Genomic DNA, 16,785 nt, shown 5'->3' with positions numbered 1-16,785 from the left:
AGCAATAAAATGCAAAAAGCTCACAGAGGCAAAGGTCACATAAAGGAACCCAGTGCTTTCAAGAAACTGCAAAAGAGAATGTGTCTGGACCATACAAAGAGGGAAGGTACCTAAAGAAGAAGACAAGAGACAAATCACACAGGGCTTTGTCAATCATGTTAAAAATTTTGAACTTTATTTTAAGGGTTCTAAGTAAAGAAGTAAAATTGCCAAATATTTACTTTTAAAAGCTCACTTCTGTAGCTGTGTAGATAACGGATCAGAGTCAGGAAATACTGGATGAGAAGTGAATTGCAGTAGCTCAAAGAAGGTAAATACCATGGAGATGGGGAACATTCAGATTTGAAAGGCAGTTAGGAATTAAAACTAATAGGATTTTACTATCGATTGGATGTGAGTAGAGATGGCAAGAAAGCTGTCAAAGATAATGCCGAAGACTCTGGCCTGAACAACTGAGAAGAGAGCAAGAGTAAGCCGTGGAGTGGAGAGCATGCTGTTGAGAATGCTTTCTCAGCTTTCAGGGTTAAACAGATGTCCTGAGAGGCCAAACAGAAAAACCAGAAGGATAACGGTACCCTCCCTTGACTTCACCAGTAGCAGCCTTCAGAAGAAGGTGGGAATGTCGTGTGTATCTAGCAAGGCAGCTTTACCAATACCAAGCCCCCAGTTAGATGCATATATCTGGTGCCTATCACAACAGCTTCCACAAATACTAAGAAACCAAGCAGGAACTAAGAGAACTAGCCATAGCTTCAGAATTCTACATTCTGAGAATAGAATTCCAAGAGAATACACATGAGGAGAGAAAATTCAAGACCCACTCTCCAGTTTGGAACAAATAATAGGAATGGATGAGAAAATAGGAAGAAAAAACAAGGCCTGCAGAATGGTATTTTTTAATGAAAGGAAGATATCATAGTTACTCTAAAAGCAATATCATAGTATCATATGAGAATATACAAGACATTTTAAAAAGTTTATAAAACTCCTGCTTTGTACTCCCATATAATTCAAGAAAAATGCACTTGATCAAAGCAAGGATGAAAAATGAGCTACAACAACAGAATGTGGAGCACAAGTGTGGAATTGGAAAAAGAGATATGTGGAAGTAAAACAAAGCCTAACAAGAAAAAGTATAAGAAAACAGAAAAGAAACTATAAAACATGATTAGTGTTCTGATTTAAATGTTGGATTGAAAAACGCATTTAAGTAGGAGACAACAGCAACAAAATTTTAGAATTAACTTACTGGCCTCAAAAAAAGAGAATCTCCAGTCTGGTAGTGCAGAATTATCAGAAAATGGGGGACTGGAAGCAGCAGATATGCCTGGAAAGGGTATGGGATTGAGGGCAATAATTAGGAGCATTGGTGAAAGCTGTCTGAGAAGCAATTAAATCTTCGGTTATTCTCCATCATTTTTTGTCACCAGGCAGCTGTCCACCTGCCAACCTGGTTTACTACTTGGGGAGAGACACAGAGGTAATCTCTGGACTGGGGAACACAAGAGAGAGTAGCGGTTGCAGGCACCATACTGAATGAACTATAGAATTAAAGTGAGACATAATTCCTCACCCCACCCGCTTTTGCTTTTCAGCTCTGTGACATTCCCAGCCAAAAGAGTAAAGGATTCTTCTCTAAGAAATCTGGCCAGTCCAAAAAAGGAAACTCAAATGTACTGACATCACTGGTCCTCCAGTAAAAGTTCTGACACACCATCTTAAATTGAATCTCAAACTCTACAAGCTCCACTGACATGCTCAGACCTTCCTGAGGAGACAGTTGGGGATTAGCTATCAGCTATCTGAGAAAAGCTTATAGCATGGAAGACAGAAACTAAAAGAACAAGGAGGGAAAAAATAGTAGAAGACTATGCAAGAAAAAATACTTATAAATGGGGGGCAGGAGCACATTCAGTATACAAAATGGAGAGCACAGAAAAATCAAAAGCATCAAAGAAGATACAAAATTTTACACAGGTCTAGACAATAAACATAAAGATAGCCACACATACACACCCCCAAAAACCATAAAGCAGAAAGACAGAAAATCTAAGACTATAAGAAGACAAGTCCAGGCCAAACAACCAAATAATAGTGGATCCAGAAACAGAGGAGGGAAAAAACAAAACAGAACAAAAAGACAAAAGTATTATTAAATACAGAGTAAAGTAAGGTTTTCTTTGAAAACTGAAATCTAAGCTTGAAAAGATTCACTCCATAATTAAAAGAAATCAAACCTAGATATATATTGGCAATATTTTTTTTTAATTTAAGGTAAAGGAAACTCTCTTGGAAGTATCCAGATACTCTACCCCCCAACCAAAAAAGGAAAGCAACATTACCTACAGTTAGTAAAAGAAGCCTGGATTAAAACAGACTGGGGCTCTGAGCTGTGCTCATGAACAATTCATGCTAATCCAGTGACTAGGCAAAATATAAATCACTGGTAACGTAACACCAAACATTAGCTCCTTATAAAGTGCTTTCATAAAGCTATAAAGAAAAACAGGGTCACCTAAGAAAAACAATAGACAAAACACATGCAAAGATAATAAAAATACTAATGGTCAATAAATCAATGATGATCTGTACCATTTTAGTAATTAAAAATTGCAAATTAAAACAGGATGAAGTTGACAAAGATCAAATAGAACAGTAAATCTCAGTGTTGACAAGAATGTATAAATTCCGTGCTGATGGGAATGTAAATCGGGATGTTTGCAACATGACAATATATATCAAAATGCATACATTTAGCATATATAAATATTAATAAATGAACATCCTGTGAGTATATTAGATTGCTTTTGTCAGTGCTTCTTTTATATTTTGCAAATATTCTGAAAGGAACACAAATTATTTTTATAGTTAAAAATATCACTGTCAAAACACAATAATATTTTAAAATTTAAGCCATTTGCCCTAGTAACTCTATCACTAAAAATCTAGCCTAACTGAACAGATATGGGGAAAAACAATTGCACATACAAATGTTTATTGCAGGATTATTCTTACTAGAGAAAAATAAACAGATCAAATACCCAGTACTATAGTATGGTTAAATATTTTCACAGGAAACATGAAGATATGCTTGCAATATAAAAAGAAAGGGGAAAAAAACCTATGGATATAATATAGTCTTGATATTATTATATAAATAATACAATAAGTAATTAGTGACTTATGTATAGGATTACAGGTGTTTTAAAGTTTCTTTATATTTTTATACACTTTCTAAATTTTCTCCAACAGTGTAGGAATGCTTTGTGTTCTGAGAAATACAAACATTATTTTAAAACATTAAATTTGAAATTCAGTATACATACTGAAGATACACAATGAACATGATCAAGCTGTAAGAGTTATGTAAAGTTTCAAACAGATCAAAAGAAAGAAACATCGAACTGGCAAAGGAATTGATGAATAATTCAAAGGATAGAAAATGAAGAGTTCAAAACTTTATTTATTCATTAGTACTCAAAAATATTAATTAAAACTTGAATAAAAGACTATGTCAGGACCTTTTGATTTAACAAAGATTTTTTTAAATTAGTAGCCAATATTTTCAGACTGGTGAGATGCAAAGTTTTATATACCTCTGTGAGGGAATAAAGAGTAATTTGACAATCTAAATATTCCTATATAAATAATATAAATTCCTATATAAATATTCCTGTGGTAGGTATTTGTCATTTTCTTCAACTTTTTTTTTTTAAGATTTTATTTATTTATTTGGCAGAGAGAGAGAGAGAGCAGGAACACAAGCAGGGGGAGTGGGAGAGGGAGAAGCAGGCTTCCTGCCGAGGAGGGAGCCTGATGTGGGGCTCGATCCCAGGACCCTGGGATCATGACCTGAGCCAAAGGCAGACGCTTAACAACTGAGCCATCCATGTGCCCCTCTTCAACATTCTTTTAAAAAGATTTTATTTATTTATTTGAGAGAGAGAGAGAGAGCATGAGCAGGAGAAGGAGCAGAGGTAGAAGGAGGGAGAAGCAGGCTCCCTGCTGAGCAGGGAGCCCCATGCAGGGCTCCATCCCAGGATCCTGGGATCATGACCTGAGCTGAAGGCAGGTGCTTAAGCAACTGAGCCACCCAGGTGCCCCTTCTCCAACATTTTTCTGTTTTCAGTCCTCTCTGTACTCAAAGGGGCTAGAAGCTTAGATACTATTGCCTTGTGGCTTAGATTTTGCCCATCAAGGTATGACAGCCATAAGAGGTATGCTTCAATCTCCCTCAAAAGAACCCATTGCAAAGAACATAGTTGACCTATGGCCTCCATCTGCCCCACCTGTAGATCCATCATAGGCTCCAACCAAAGCCACACATTCCCTGAGCCGCTACCAGTCAGTGACTAAGCAGGAATACTACAGCCCATTATGGGACATTCTCCAGAGGGTAATCTTTCCTCAAGGATTCCAAATTGGCTTGGATAAGACGTTTTCCAAAACTGGGCTCAAGCTTTGAGGCTCTTCCTACTCAACCGTCCTTCCTTCCTTCTCTTCTTTCACAGGGATCAGAACTTCCTCATGGTCTGAAGGCTCACCCGCATCTACTCCTGCTTCTGCCCCCTTTGTACGTCAAAAATGTTTCCTCCAGTAAATTTCTTACATACGGAAATCCATCTTGGAGTCTGTTTCTAGGAGGAAGGCTCTCATAAGAAAGGGAGACTGACAACAAAACAAAGAGGCAACCCATGGAATGAGAGAAGATGATTGCAAATAACACTACAGACAAAGGGCTGATATCCAAGATCTATAAAGAACTTCTCAAACTCAACACCCAAAAACCAAATAATCAAGTCAAAAAATGGGCAGAAGACATGAACAGACCCTTCTCCAAAGAAGACATACAAATGGCTAATAGACACATGAAAAAATGTTCAACATCATTAGCCATCAGGGAAATTCAAATCAAAACCACATTAAGATACCACCTTACACCAGTTAGAATGGAAAAAATTGACAAGGCAAGAAACAACAAATGTTGGAGAGGTTGTGGAGAAAGGGAAACCTTCTTACACTGTTGGTGGGAATACAAGTTGGTACAGCGACTTTGGAAAACAGTGCAGAGGTTCCTCAAAAAGTTAAAAATAGAGCTACCCACCCTATGACCCAGCAGTTACACTACTGGGTATTTACCCCAAAGACACAGATGTAGTGAAAAGAAGGGGCACGTACACCCCAATGTTCATGGCAGCAATGTCCACAATAGCCAAACTGTGGAAGGAGCTGAGATGCCCTTCAACAGATGAATGGATAAAGATGTGGTTCATATATACAATGGGATATTACCCAGCCATCAGAAATGATGAATACCCAACTTTTGCATAGACGTGGATGGAACTGGAGGAAATTATGTTAAGTGAAATAAGTCAAGCAGAGAAAGGCAATTATCATATGGTTTCACTCATGTGTGGAACATACAGAATAACATGGAAGACATTAGGAGAAGGGAGGGAAAGGGAAGGGGGGGAATCAGAGGGGGAGATGAACCATGAGAAACTATGGATTCCGGGAAACAGAGGGTTTCAGTGGGGAGTGAGGGTGGGTTAGCCCGGTGATGGGTATTAAGGAGGGCACGTATTGCAATGAGCACTGGGTGTTATATGCAAACAATGAATCATGGAACATTACATCAAAAACTAATGAAGTACTGTACGGTGACTAACATAACATAATTTAAAAAAAGGAGGGGGGAGACTGAAGGGAGTAAGAATCATCTATTATTTTTTCCTGCTTCTGGTTTCAGAAGTACTAAGGGAGGATAATGTAAATGTCTGGGGGGTTTCACAGCATTAGCAGAGTCTAGCAGCACTGGCAGCATTCAGCCTCCGAGGCCCTGCAATATCATGAGGGAACTGGTGCAGGCTTCCTGCTCAGTGTCAATAGAAGTGATTCCTACAGCAGCAGCAGTGCTTCAGCGACCTCAACAGCAAATCCATCCAGGAGCCCTGGGTAATTCTGCTTCTTTATGCTCCTCCACCTCTAGGGGGAGGAATGGCTTTCTGCGGTTACCACTGTCTGAGTAGTACTATCATCATCCCTTGTTCCCTTCTCCTCCCCTTTCAACACTTTTGTAACCAATTCCCTATTTTAAACCACCTTAGTATGATTTCCTCATTCCTGAGTAAATGTGGAATGATACAAATCTGTTTCATTCTCTTTCTGACCCCAGAAATTCTCATTAGTGTTAACTCTATAAAGAAATTAATAGGAACAAAATTTATTAATAAACCCAACAATTAAATATTAAATGTAAACAGTTATTGCACAAAAATTTTGTATTAGTACTAACAAAAAAGTCCCAAAGAAATCTAACACTAGAGGTAAGTAATTTACCAAAGTAATTTAAAGTACATTATTTTTTTTTTTAAAGATTTTATTTATTTGACAGAGAGAGAGAGAGAGACAGTGAGCGAGGGAACACAAGCAGGGCGAGCGGGAGAGGGAGAAGCAGGCTTCCCTCTGAGCAGGGAGCCCAATGCGGGGCTCGATCCCAGGACCCTGGGATCATGACCTGAGCTGAAGGCAGACGCTTAAACAACTGAGCCAGCCAGGTGCCCCTTTAAAGTACATTATTATGTTTTCTTATGCCCCAATTAAGATATGTGCTTATTAATAGTTTTTAGATATATAAGTAAAAGCACATCATTTACTGTTAACTATACAAAGTAGGAAAAAAAGTTAAATATGTGGTTATCATATGACTCATAAATTTCCAATCTTAGAAATATATCCTAGGGAAATTTTGTACTTGTAAACCAAAATACATGTATAATAATGTCCACAGCAGCATTGTCAAAAACAACCAACAACTTGAAAGACCCATATGTCTGTCAACAGTAAAAGAAATAAACACATCACAATATTTTCATAGAGTGCGGTCCTATGTCACAGCATAGATGAATCTCTAGAGAAAATCTTCAGGGTAAGCAGAAAATTAGGATTCCATTTTTACAAAATTAAAAACCAAATACTAGGATTCCATTTTTACAAAATTAAAAACCAAATAAAATTATATTCTATCGTTTAAGGGTAGAAAGTCAGGAAAAGAGTACAGTATGTCTGTGGGAGGAGGGGTTAATCAGGGTGAGGCATGAGGGACGGTGAGGGTCTGACATTCTATTTCTTGTCCTGGTTGGTAGTCGCCCAGTTGTTTGCTTTATAATTATTCTTTCATGTGTACATATATGTTTTATGCACTATTCTGCAATCATGAGGTATCTTAAAATAAAAGAGAGGGAAAAAAGATCAGGATATAAAAGGGTAAACTCCAGGAAAACAACACCCCTACTTGCATGGTTTAAAACAGAATCACCAGCTCATTCTCTCATACGCCTAAGTCCACGTGAATAAATGTGTTTACATAATACGTAAATGAATGAACATCAAGGTCTCAGACATTTTAATATGTTCATAAAGTAAACCAGAAAAAAATACACGCAAATACCATCTAGTAATCACTATGTGGAAAAATTATGGGTGTCCCTGTTTGTCTTCTTGATACTTCTCTTTGTTACGAAAATTTCTCAAACTTTTCTCTGAAAACTTAATAATTAAATGTGTTGTTAAAAGTCCAGAATAAGGTCAGCTTATGTTCTGGCCATTTTTCTTTCTCTAAAAACATTAATCCAGTTGTTTTCACAAACAAGGTCCTTACAACACCATGAATTTTATCATTGTTTTATAGTTTTCAGAGTACAGGTCTTTCATCTCCTTTGTTAAGCTTATTCCTAGGTGTTTTATTCTTTTTGGTGCAGTTGGAGATGGAAATGTTTTATTTCTCTTCCTGCTACTTCATTATTAGTGTGTAGAAACTCTACCAATTCCTGGGTATTGATTTTGTATCCTGCAACTTTATTGAATTTATTACTTCTAATAGTTTTTTGGTGGCATTTTTAGGGTTTTCTGTGTGTAATATTATGTCATCTGCAAACAGTGACAGCTTAACTGCTTTCTTACCAATAGGAATATCTCATTTCTTTTTCTTATCTGATTGCTGTGACTAGGACTTTTGGTACTGTGTCGAATAAAAGTGGTGAGAGTGGACATCCTTGTCTTGTTCTTAGGAAAAAGGCTCTCAGTTTTTCACCATTGAGTACGATGTTAGCTGAGGGTTTTTCATATGGCCTTTATAACGGTTGAAGTATTCCCTCTAAGCCCACTTTGTTGAGAGTTTTTATCATGAATGGATGTTGAATTATAAATTAGGGTTCTTAAACTTTGGTGTACATCATAATCAGGTGCAAACCAGCCCAAGAGAATCTAGTAATGTCATAGCTAAAATGGACCAATTTTAACTGTAAGTAAACTAGCATTCTGAAGATAGCCCCAATGAGCTACCCCAGCCACCTCTCCAAGCTGAATGAGCACCACCCACTTCCTCTTTTTTTCCCTACAGACACAGCAATCTTCAAGCTCCAGAGCATTCTGTTCCTTCATGTCTCAGCACCTTGTACATGCAGGTCCTCCTGCCTGGATGCCCCGTCCTCTGCCTACTTAACTCCCACTCCCCATTCAATACTCAGTTCAAGTATCTATTCTCTAGAAAAGACTTTCCTGACCACCCTCCACCCATTTTACAGTTTAGATACTCTTATCCTGAAATTTTTTTACAATACTTTAATACCATTTTAATTAAATATTTGATTATCAGATTTTTTCCTTGACTATACTGTAAGCTTCATAGCACATGGGGCACGCCTATTTTGTTAGGTGACACACAATGTTACATTAGTTTCAGGTGTACAACACAGTGATTTGATAAGTTTATACCTTTTGCTGTGCTCACTGCAAGTGTAGCTGCCATCTGTCATTATATAATGCTATACAATACCGTGGGCTATATCCCCTATGCTGTACCATATCTCCAGAACTTGATCTAAAACTCAACCCTCAAAATAGATTAGCAATCTCAATATAGATTGACAGACCCCCAAAGTAGATTTTGTTTATTGGGTAGTTTGGTTGGATAATTGAATAAACTATCAAACCAACAGCCAAAAAAAAAAAAACAAAACTTTTTTTTGGTTAAAAAAAGTTAAATGGGCACCTGGGTGGCTCAGTTGGTTAAGCGACTGCCTTCAGCTCATGATCCTGGAGTCCCGGGATCGAGTCCTGCATCGAGCTCCCTGCTCAGCGGGGAGTCTGCTTCTCCCTCTGACCCTCCCCCGTCTCATGTCCTCTCTCTCGCTCTCATTCTCTCTCTCTCTTTCAAATAAATAAATAAATAAATCTTTAAAAAAAAAAAGTTAAATGACTGTTCTATCATCCAGGCTTTGAACTAAAAATCATCTGAATTTTTTTCCTTTGAAAAAATTCCATGTAATCAAAAGTCCCAAATCAGATGAGTACTTTATATGAAATGAGGATAATATGTACTCAATCTTAGCTAATGAATTTTGATTTTCTTTTTTATATGTAACTCACCCATGTGTATTTCTTTTACACTAAATACAGATCCTTTACCAACACAAATATCCAATGATGACTCATTTTCTTTCAATTTAGTTTGGACGTGATGCATTGAGGAAGAAAAGGCAAGAAAACATATTAGCCTTCTAAGATTAATGACTATATTTTTCTTTTAGGAAAGAAATGTTTCCTCTCTGATCCCTAATATCTGAAGCTGGACCTAATGGAATTGTTTCCGATGGGGATATACAGCTTATGCCTTCTGACTGGCTGTCACAATGCTCTGAGTTAATCACCACCCCCTCCCAAAATGCCCAGCTCAGTACAATCATGAGAATTCTGAACTGAACCTCCGTGGCAGTTTGAGCAATAAACTTACTTATCTGTGTGTGAGGGACTTTTAGTTCCCAAAGCTAAGAATATTTTATTAAGCTGGTAACATTTTCTGATTTTTCGATACCTCATTTTTCAAATCCAAATGCTCTGGATTTCTAGTGTTTCTGTGTCGTGTTCAGAAAACAGAGTAACACAATTCTCCATTTGGTTGCTCTTGAGAGCACAATGCTATGGCACTGATATTTTCGAGAGGTATTTATTCCATTCTTTTATCTTCTACGTTTACCTGTTCTGTAATGACCTAATCTCCTACCACTGTCTTTCTTAGATACTCTACTCTCTGAATATCATCCCTCTTGCTATAACTCACTGTCTCCAAGCATGCTCCTACTTGAAAGCATTCACACTTATTGCTGCTTTGCCTGGAACATCTTTCCCCTAGATATTGCCGTGGCTGGCTCCACTGGAAACTTTAGGTCTTACCCAAAGGCCTTACTTAAAATTACAATCCCTCTTGAACACTTCTTAGACCTCTTCTTCTATTTTTTTCATAGAATTTATATGATAAAACTATTTTTTCTTTTTATTATCTGTTTTCCTTACCTCTAGGACAAAAACTCCATAAAGACAAAGATTTTTGCCTCTTTTATGTGCTGCTATATTCTTGGGCCTTATTGCAGGTACTTGAAAATTACCAAGTAAAACGAATTTTCCATCAGAATTACCTAATCTTAATATTGCTATGAAAACTACCAAGAGACTCTAAGAGTCTAGGGGTACTGATTCCCAGGAAGGGGATGCCTTTACCAGGGGAAAGAGTAAGAGTCCCGCTAAACATAAAGCTACTGCTGCTGCCCGGTCAACCCCAAAGACCAGCAAGAAAGAAAGGAGTTAATATTGATGCGGCAAATGACTCTGATAACCCTGAGGAAGAGAGTGGCTGCTGTGTGTGGGAGGGGGAAGTGCAGAGAAGAGTATGTTAGGCTCTCGGATGATTCACTGGGCCATCTTTGGGCATCCCCATACCCAGTTATAACTATAAATTTTTAATAAAATTTTATTAACATATAATGTATTATTTCAGGGGTACAGGTGTGTGATTCATCAGAATTACATAGTTCATAGTGCTCACCACAGCACATACCCTCCCCAGTGTCCATCACCCAGCCACTCCATCCCTCCCACCCCCCACCACTCCAGCAACCCTCAGTTTGTGGTTTGTTTCCCTCCCTGGATTCATCTTGTTTCATTTTTCCCTCTCTTCCCCTATGATCTTCTGTCTTGTTTCTCAAATTCCTCATATCAGTGAGATCATATGATACCTATCTTTCTCTGATTGACTTATTTCGCTTAGCATAATACCCTCTAAGTTCCATCCATGTCATTGCAAATGGCAAGATTTCATTTTTTTGATGGCTGCATGATATTCCATTGTGTGTGTGTGTGTGTGTGTGTGTATGAATAAAGACAATGTGTGTATACACACACACACACACACACACACACACACACACACACCCCACCTCTTCTTTATCCATTCATCTGTTGATGGACATCTAGGCTCTTTCCATAGTTTGGCTATTGGGGACATTGCTGCTATAAACATTGGGGTGCATGTGCCCCTTTGGATCACTACATTTGTATCTTTGGGGTAAATACCCAGTAAAACTATAAATTTTTAAGTACAACCAGAGCATTAAGAACATCCATGGCTCAGAGCTCTCAGGTATGAGGTCTGGGTAAAACATCAAGCAAGCCTCCCAGATGAGCAGAAGTGCTGGGTGACGGAAAGGGAAATCTAAAATGGCTATGGGAGTGGGCAGATAGGAGTATCATTAATGGCCTTGGTACCAACTACATTATCAAGTCGGGGCCAGGAGGGAACCATCCCTCCTCAAGTACATTTTCTTGTAAATTGCAACCAATTGTGACCAATTTGATAAGCTCTGCCTGGATGAAGTGAACTTATCTAAGCAGCAAACGGATCTGAGGGCTATGAGAAATGGAGTAGTGGAATATAGATGCTGATACATTACCAAGATTCTTTTTTCATCAGCTATGCACCTTTCCTCCATTTGCTGTGGAATGTTAGCAGATCACAGTTCATAGCTCTTCCTTTCCTTAGAGGTTTACCCTCTGCAAAAGAAGACCCACTTCCCCAGGGAGGCTATTTCCTGCCAGAGGGAATAGATCAACAGCCAATGACTAGTGAACACAAGAGCAGAAGATGCTGTCTATCTAATCTCAAGGAGAGGCTAACTCTATGGAGCAATTCATGTTTCAGAGCCCCTCCATAGGATCCGACCAGGCTGTCCTCCAGCTGAGACTCTATTTGTGTTTAGTTTTTTTTTCCTGCTCTATCTGGCTGCCCTTGCTCTCCTCCTGAGAGCACTTTCAATAAATCACATAAACAAGAATTCCTGACTTGGCTCTGCTTTTGAAGAACCTTACCTAAGACATATGATGATATGCAAATCATCTGAAAGAATGCATCCTAAGCACAGCCTTAAAAATTCTCACATGTGGGCGCCTGGGTGGCTCAGATGGTTAAGCGTCTGCCTTCGGCTCAGGTCATGATCCCAGGCTCCTGGGATCGAGTCCCGCATCGGGCTCCCTGCTCAGTGGGGAAGCCTGCTTCTCCCTCTGCTTCTCTCTCTCTCTCTCATGAATAAATAAATAAAATCTTTAAAAAAAAAAAATTCTCACATGTATGATTCCAATGAACATTATTAGCTCACAATTTTTTTTTAAATCACAAAACTTTGAAATAAATATGAGTGAGACTCACCAGGAAGAAAACACAAAAATTTCATAAAATAGAATCATCAACTCAAATATAAAATGTATATATAATATATATGAAACATATATACAAAATGTACATACAATATATAATACAATTTTAATACAGTATATATCATAATTATATGTTTTAAATATTTGTATAAAATATATTATATATGACATATATATTATATATGTTTGTATATGTTATATATTGCATATGTAATATATACAAAATATAAATATAACTTTAATATATATTATACAGTAATTATATATAACATTTAAAGACCTATATAACACATACAAAACATATATATCATATATCAAGTGTATAAAAAGAGGAAATACAAACATAAATGAGAACAAAAATGTATCAGTATCAAAAGCCAATTCACCAAAAAAAAAATTGTGACTAGCATATAGTAGATGAAATTAAAACTCAATATATGGATGAAAGGGCAGATTAGACTGAAGAGAACACAGAACCAGTGTGGTAGGAAGATGTGAATAAATATCCCAGAATTCACTGAGAGATTAAAGGTAGAAAATACAATGGTTGAAACACACAGAGGACACTGTGAGAAAGCTGACATCCACATATCCAGAGTTCTAGATAGTAGAGATAAAGGTGTAGAAGAAATATTTGATGAGATAATGCCTGAAATTTTTTCAAAGTTCATGAAAGACACCAATCCATAGATTCAGGAAGTCAACTAAACCACAAATAGTATAAAGAGAAATTCACTACCAGCTATTTATCATGGTTGTATGAAGCAAGACTGCCTAAATTTGAATCCTGCCTCCTCGTACTAACTAGCCAATCAAGGACAAATTATTTAACCTTTCCTTGCTGTAGTTTCTGATCTGGAAAGTGGGTTTAATGATAGTATATACTTTAGAGACTGTTATGAAGATTAAATGAGCTGATATCTGTAAAGCTCTTAGAATAGTGCTGTTGAGTTTTTAATATTCATCTTTATTACTTTTATCTTGAATGCTTATACAAGGTGCTCTGAATCAGAGATTTCTTGTGATTATCTCGTAATAAATAAGTAAATCGGCCTACTTTGCCCTATGCCTTACTCATGATGAAGGCCAGGTCATATGTCCTACATAAGTAGCTGAAAACTCTACAGGTGAGTAACAGAGTAGAATGGGTTTTTTTCCACTTATGTATAGGAGAGACAGTCATCTCCTCCTATCCTGAAAGGAAAAAAAATCTTTTGCTGCTTTGAGATAGGTTAGAAAGGAGCCTGGGTTCTCACTCGAACCTTTCAGAATGTAAATACATCTTTCTAAGGGCCAAATAAACCCCAGGTGTCTCAAAGATCAGGAGTTTCACACACAGAGAGGTGGTGCCCCAATCTTTCTGGCACTTGAGAGCTTAACCTAGGGACCTAATCCAAGATATAACATTTAGCTCACTTGAGGAGATAAGAGGAGTTTTATTATCCTTTCAATCAAAGCAATTAACTACACAAATAACTATAGGTATGAAAAGTCTCAGGAGGCTAGGGCTTTTTGGAGCACTGAGAAATCCAAGAAGTTTCACTTCCCCACAAATACCTGGCATACCCTGAGTTTAAGTGCTTGTTATATAAATATAAACACAATTGATGAAATCATAAAGATAAGAGCAAAAGTAATGACATACAAGAAGAGACACAAGGGAGAGGATCAACAAAGGCAAAAGCTGATTCTTAGAAAACTAATAAAATTGACCAATTCTGGTGAGACCAATCAAGAAAAGAGATAAGACATGCTGAGCACTAATCACCCAGAAAGGAGAGAGATCTACACATACAGCAAGATTACAAATACAGTAAGAAAATACCTTGAACTACTTTATTAGTACTACCACTCTGGAAAACCATTTGGCATTATCTGGTAAGACTGAAGATATGCATGCCCCAAGACCCAGCAATTTTGCTCCTTGGAATGTGTTCTCAAGAAACTCTTGCACATGTGCACTGGGGGGAAGTGCAAGAATATTTATGGAAGCATCATTCATAATGGCAGGAATATAAAATACTAAGTGTTCATGTACAAGAATATGAATATATTAATTGTGGTGACTTCATACAATAAAATGTGGAGTAACAGTAAAAAAGAATAAACTCTAGCTATATGCCATCAACCCTAATGAACGTCCCAAGTACCTGTCGGGCAAAGTAGCAAATTACAGAAAAATACAGCATAATACTATTATGAAAATTCAGTAACACTCATAATTAAGGAATATGCCTTATATATATAAAAATATATGCATATTTACATATAAATATATAAATATGTATATTTACATATATATAAATACATGGTGATATTAGAAATAAATGCCAAAGAATTATAATCACAAAATTTAAGAGTAGTGATTGTCTGGGGAAAGAGGCAAAGGAATGAAATCAGAGTGGCAGACATGGCCAGTTTCCAGAGTATTAGAAATGTTACATTTCTAAATTGGGTGGTGAGAGTATGAACCACATATTCATTTTATGGACATGACTTACATATACATTATACTTATTATTTTAAAGGTAAAATAGTTTAAAACAAAAGGGGCATTTTGCATGGATCATATCACTTGGCTTTGGAGCTGAGAAAGCATCTTTACCATGAACCCTTGCCTCACCAGAGTGACACCCACCATTCCTATAAAACTCCCCCTTTCTCTCAATTCTTTTATACGCTGAGAAAGGGCATGGGGGTGGCCCCCCATCACAGGAGACATGGTGTGTCTTCTCTTGTTAAGCCCAAGTAGTTTGCAAGTCTTACTAAAAGGTGAGTATTTAACACTACTTTGTCCTTAGATTTGGTCCATTGTTGCCAATTTGGAGGCATGGGGAATAACGTCCTCCTCGACAACTTTTTATTTTTGAACTAATAACCATTTTTATCAAAGAGGATTTGTGGATCAGTTTGCTATATTAAAGAAAAGAAGAACATTCTAAAATAGACCTATGATATAATTAATATTATATGTATACACAGGCACACACACACACTCTGGGGTGAAAATAGGATTATGAAATATGAAGGGCCTCTTCATAAAATTCTCTTATTTTGAAAGATGTCTCTTTTTGGTTTTAAACACAGGGGAAAAGATTTTGCCTCAGAGGCATCACTCCCTCACACCATGTCTTCCCTCTCCCTGGTGTTAATGTTCCATGTAATGCTAATTAAATGCACATGTGTAACTAATTTAAGTGTTACAAAATTCAAGGCGCTCTTAACTCCCTCTTCCCCTAAAAATAAAATTTAAAAGTTGCTCATCTCTAGACTTTACAGAGGACTGAAAATTTAATTGTAAAATCGTATTTCACAGAAAAATCTAAATTGACTATTCAGGTTATGAATACTTGATTATGGTAGGAACAGTTCAGAAATAGCCCCATTTTAATTCATTTGGAAAAGGTAGTTATTCATTATACTGAGTCTTCAGCTCAGGAAAGAGAACAGAAAGGGCTGAACTGTCAGGCTTAACACATATGTATAAAACGAATATTCTCACTCTGTTCTGAACTGAGCCTGCTGAATATCACATTAGGGATAGAGTCCAAAAGGTGGTCAACAAAGTACTCTGGCATGAAGAAATCCGATCCACAAAAAGCATGGAGAGGAAATTTACATAGATACATATTATTAAGACACAGATCATTAAAGACGCTTTCATTCCCAGGATGACTGCAATTTGAAACTCATGTTTATTACATGGCAACCAAACATTTTAGCATCAATACCTTAAAAATGGAAGTGACAGGGAAAGGCAGAGTCACGATTCTATACTCTTTGAACACTATTTGCAGAAATGGCAGTAATCCTGGAAACAATCATGCTTCCCCCATCAAAGCCATATTAAGGATAACTCTCTCTGCATTTTTACTCAAAGAGAATTACCAGGGGGGAACTCATACCTAGTAAAACTAACGGACCAGTGAAGATAGAACATGATAGTCTGTGTTAAAGGAAGTCACTTTCCACAGAGAGCTGAGGGGAAAAAAAAAAAAAAAAAAAAAAAAACAGAAGAGCTTACCTTTATGATGGTTTGCACTGGATACAACTTTCCCCCACAAGGTTACAATAAATATTATTATTAGCAGCTTTCCTTTTGTTGCTTTCTGTAAGTATCTCTTACTCATCCTGCAAATAAAATAAAAATAGTAAAAATCCTAAGTATATGAAATCACTGCTTTTCCATTATAATTGTGCTACATTTAGAGCTTTCATGACACCTCAACACCTGAAAAT

General features: G+C 37.1%; 1 protein-coding gene across 15 annotated transcripts in view; it reads right to left on the bottom strand.

Moving 5' to 3' along the window:
• Positions 1–16,785, bottom strand: part of TAFA2 (TAFA chemokine like family member 2) — a 480,355-nt gene that overhangs the window by 140,070 nt on the left and 323,500 nt on the right. For all 15 annotated transcript variants that reach the window (XR_012380763.1, XM_073900735.1, XM_073900730.1 and 12 more), the window contains one exon: positions 16,571–16,677. Coding sequence is in view for 14 of the 15 variants with exons in the window: in XM_073900735.1 (XP_073756836.1) it covers positions 16,571–16,677 (107 nt within the window). In the remaining variant the exon portion in view is untranslated. The remainder of the gene's footprint in view (positions 1–16,570; positions 16,678–16,785) is intronic.

This window comes from Callorhinus ursinus, unplaced genomic scaffold (assembly GCF_003265705.2).
Source record: "Callorhinus ursinus isolate GAN/ISIS: 27379988/994484 unplaced genomic scaffold, GSC_fseal_2.0 scaffold14, whole genome shotgun sequence".
In the NCBI taxonomy this organism is placed as follows: domain Eukaryota; kingdom Metazoa; phylum Chordata; class Mammalia; order Carnivora; family Otariidae; genus Callorhinus; species Callorhinus ursinus.
This window is presented reverse-complemented; position numbering and strand designations above follow the sequence as displayed.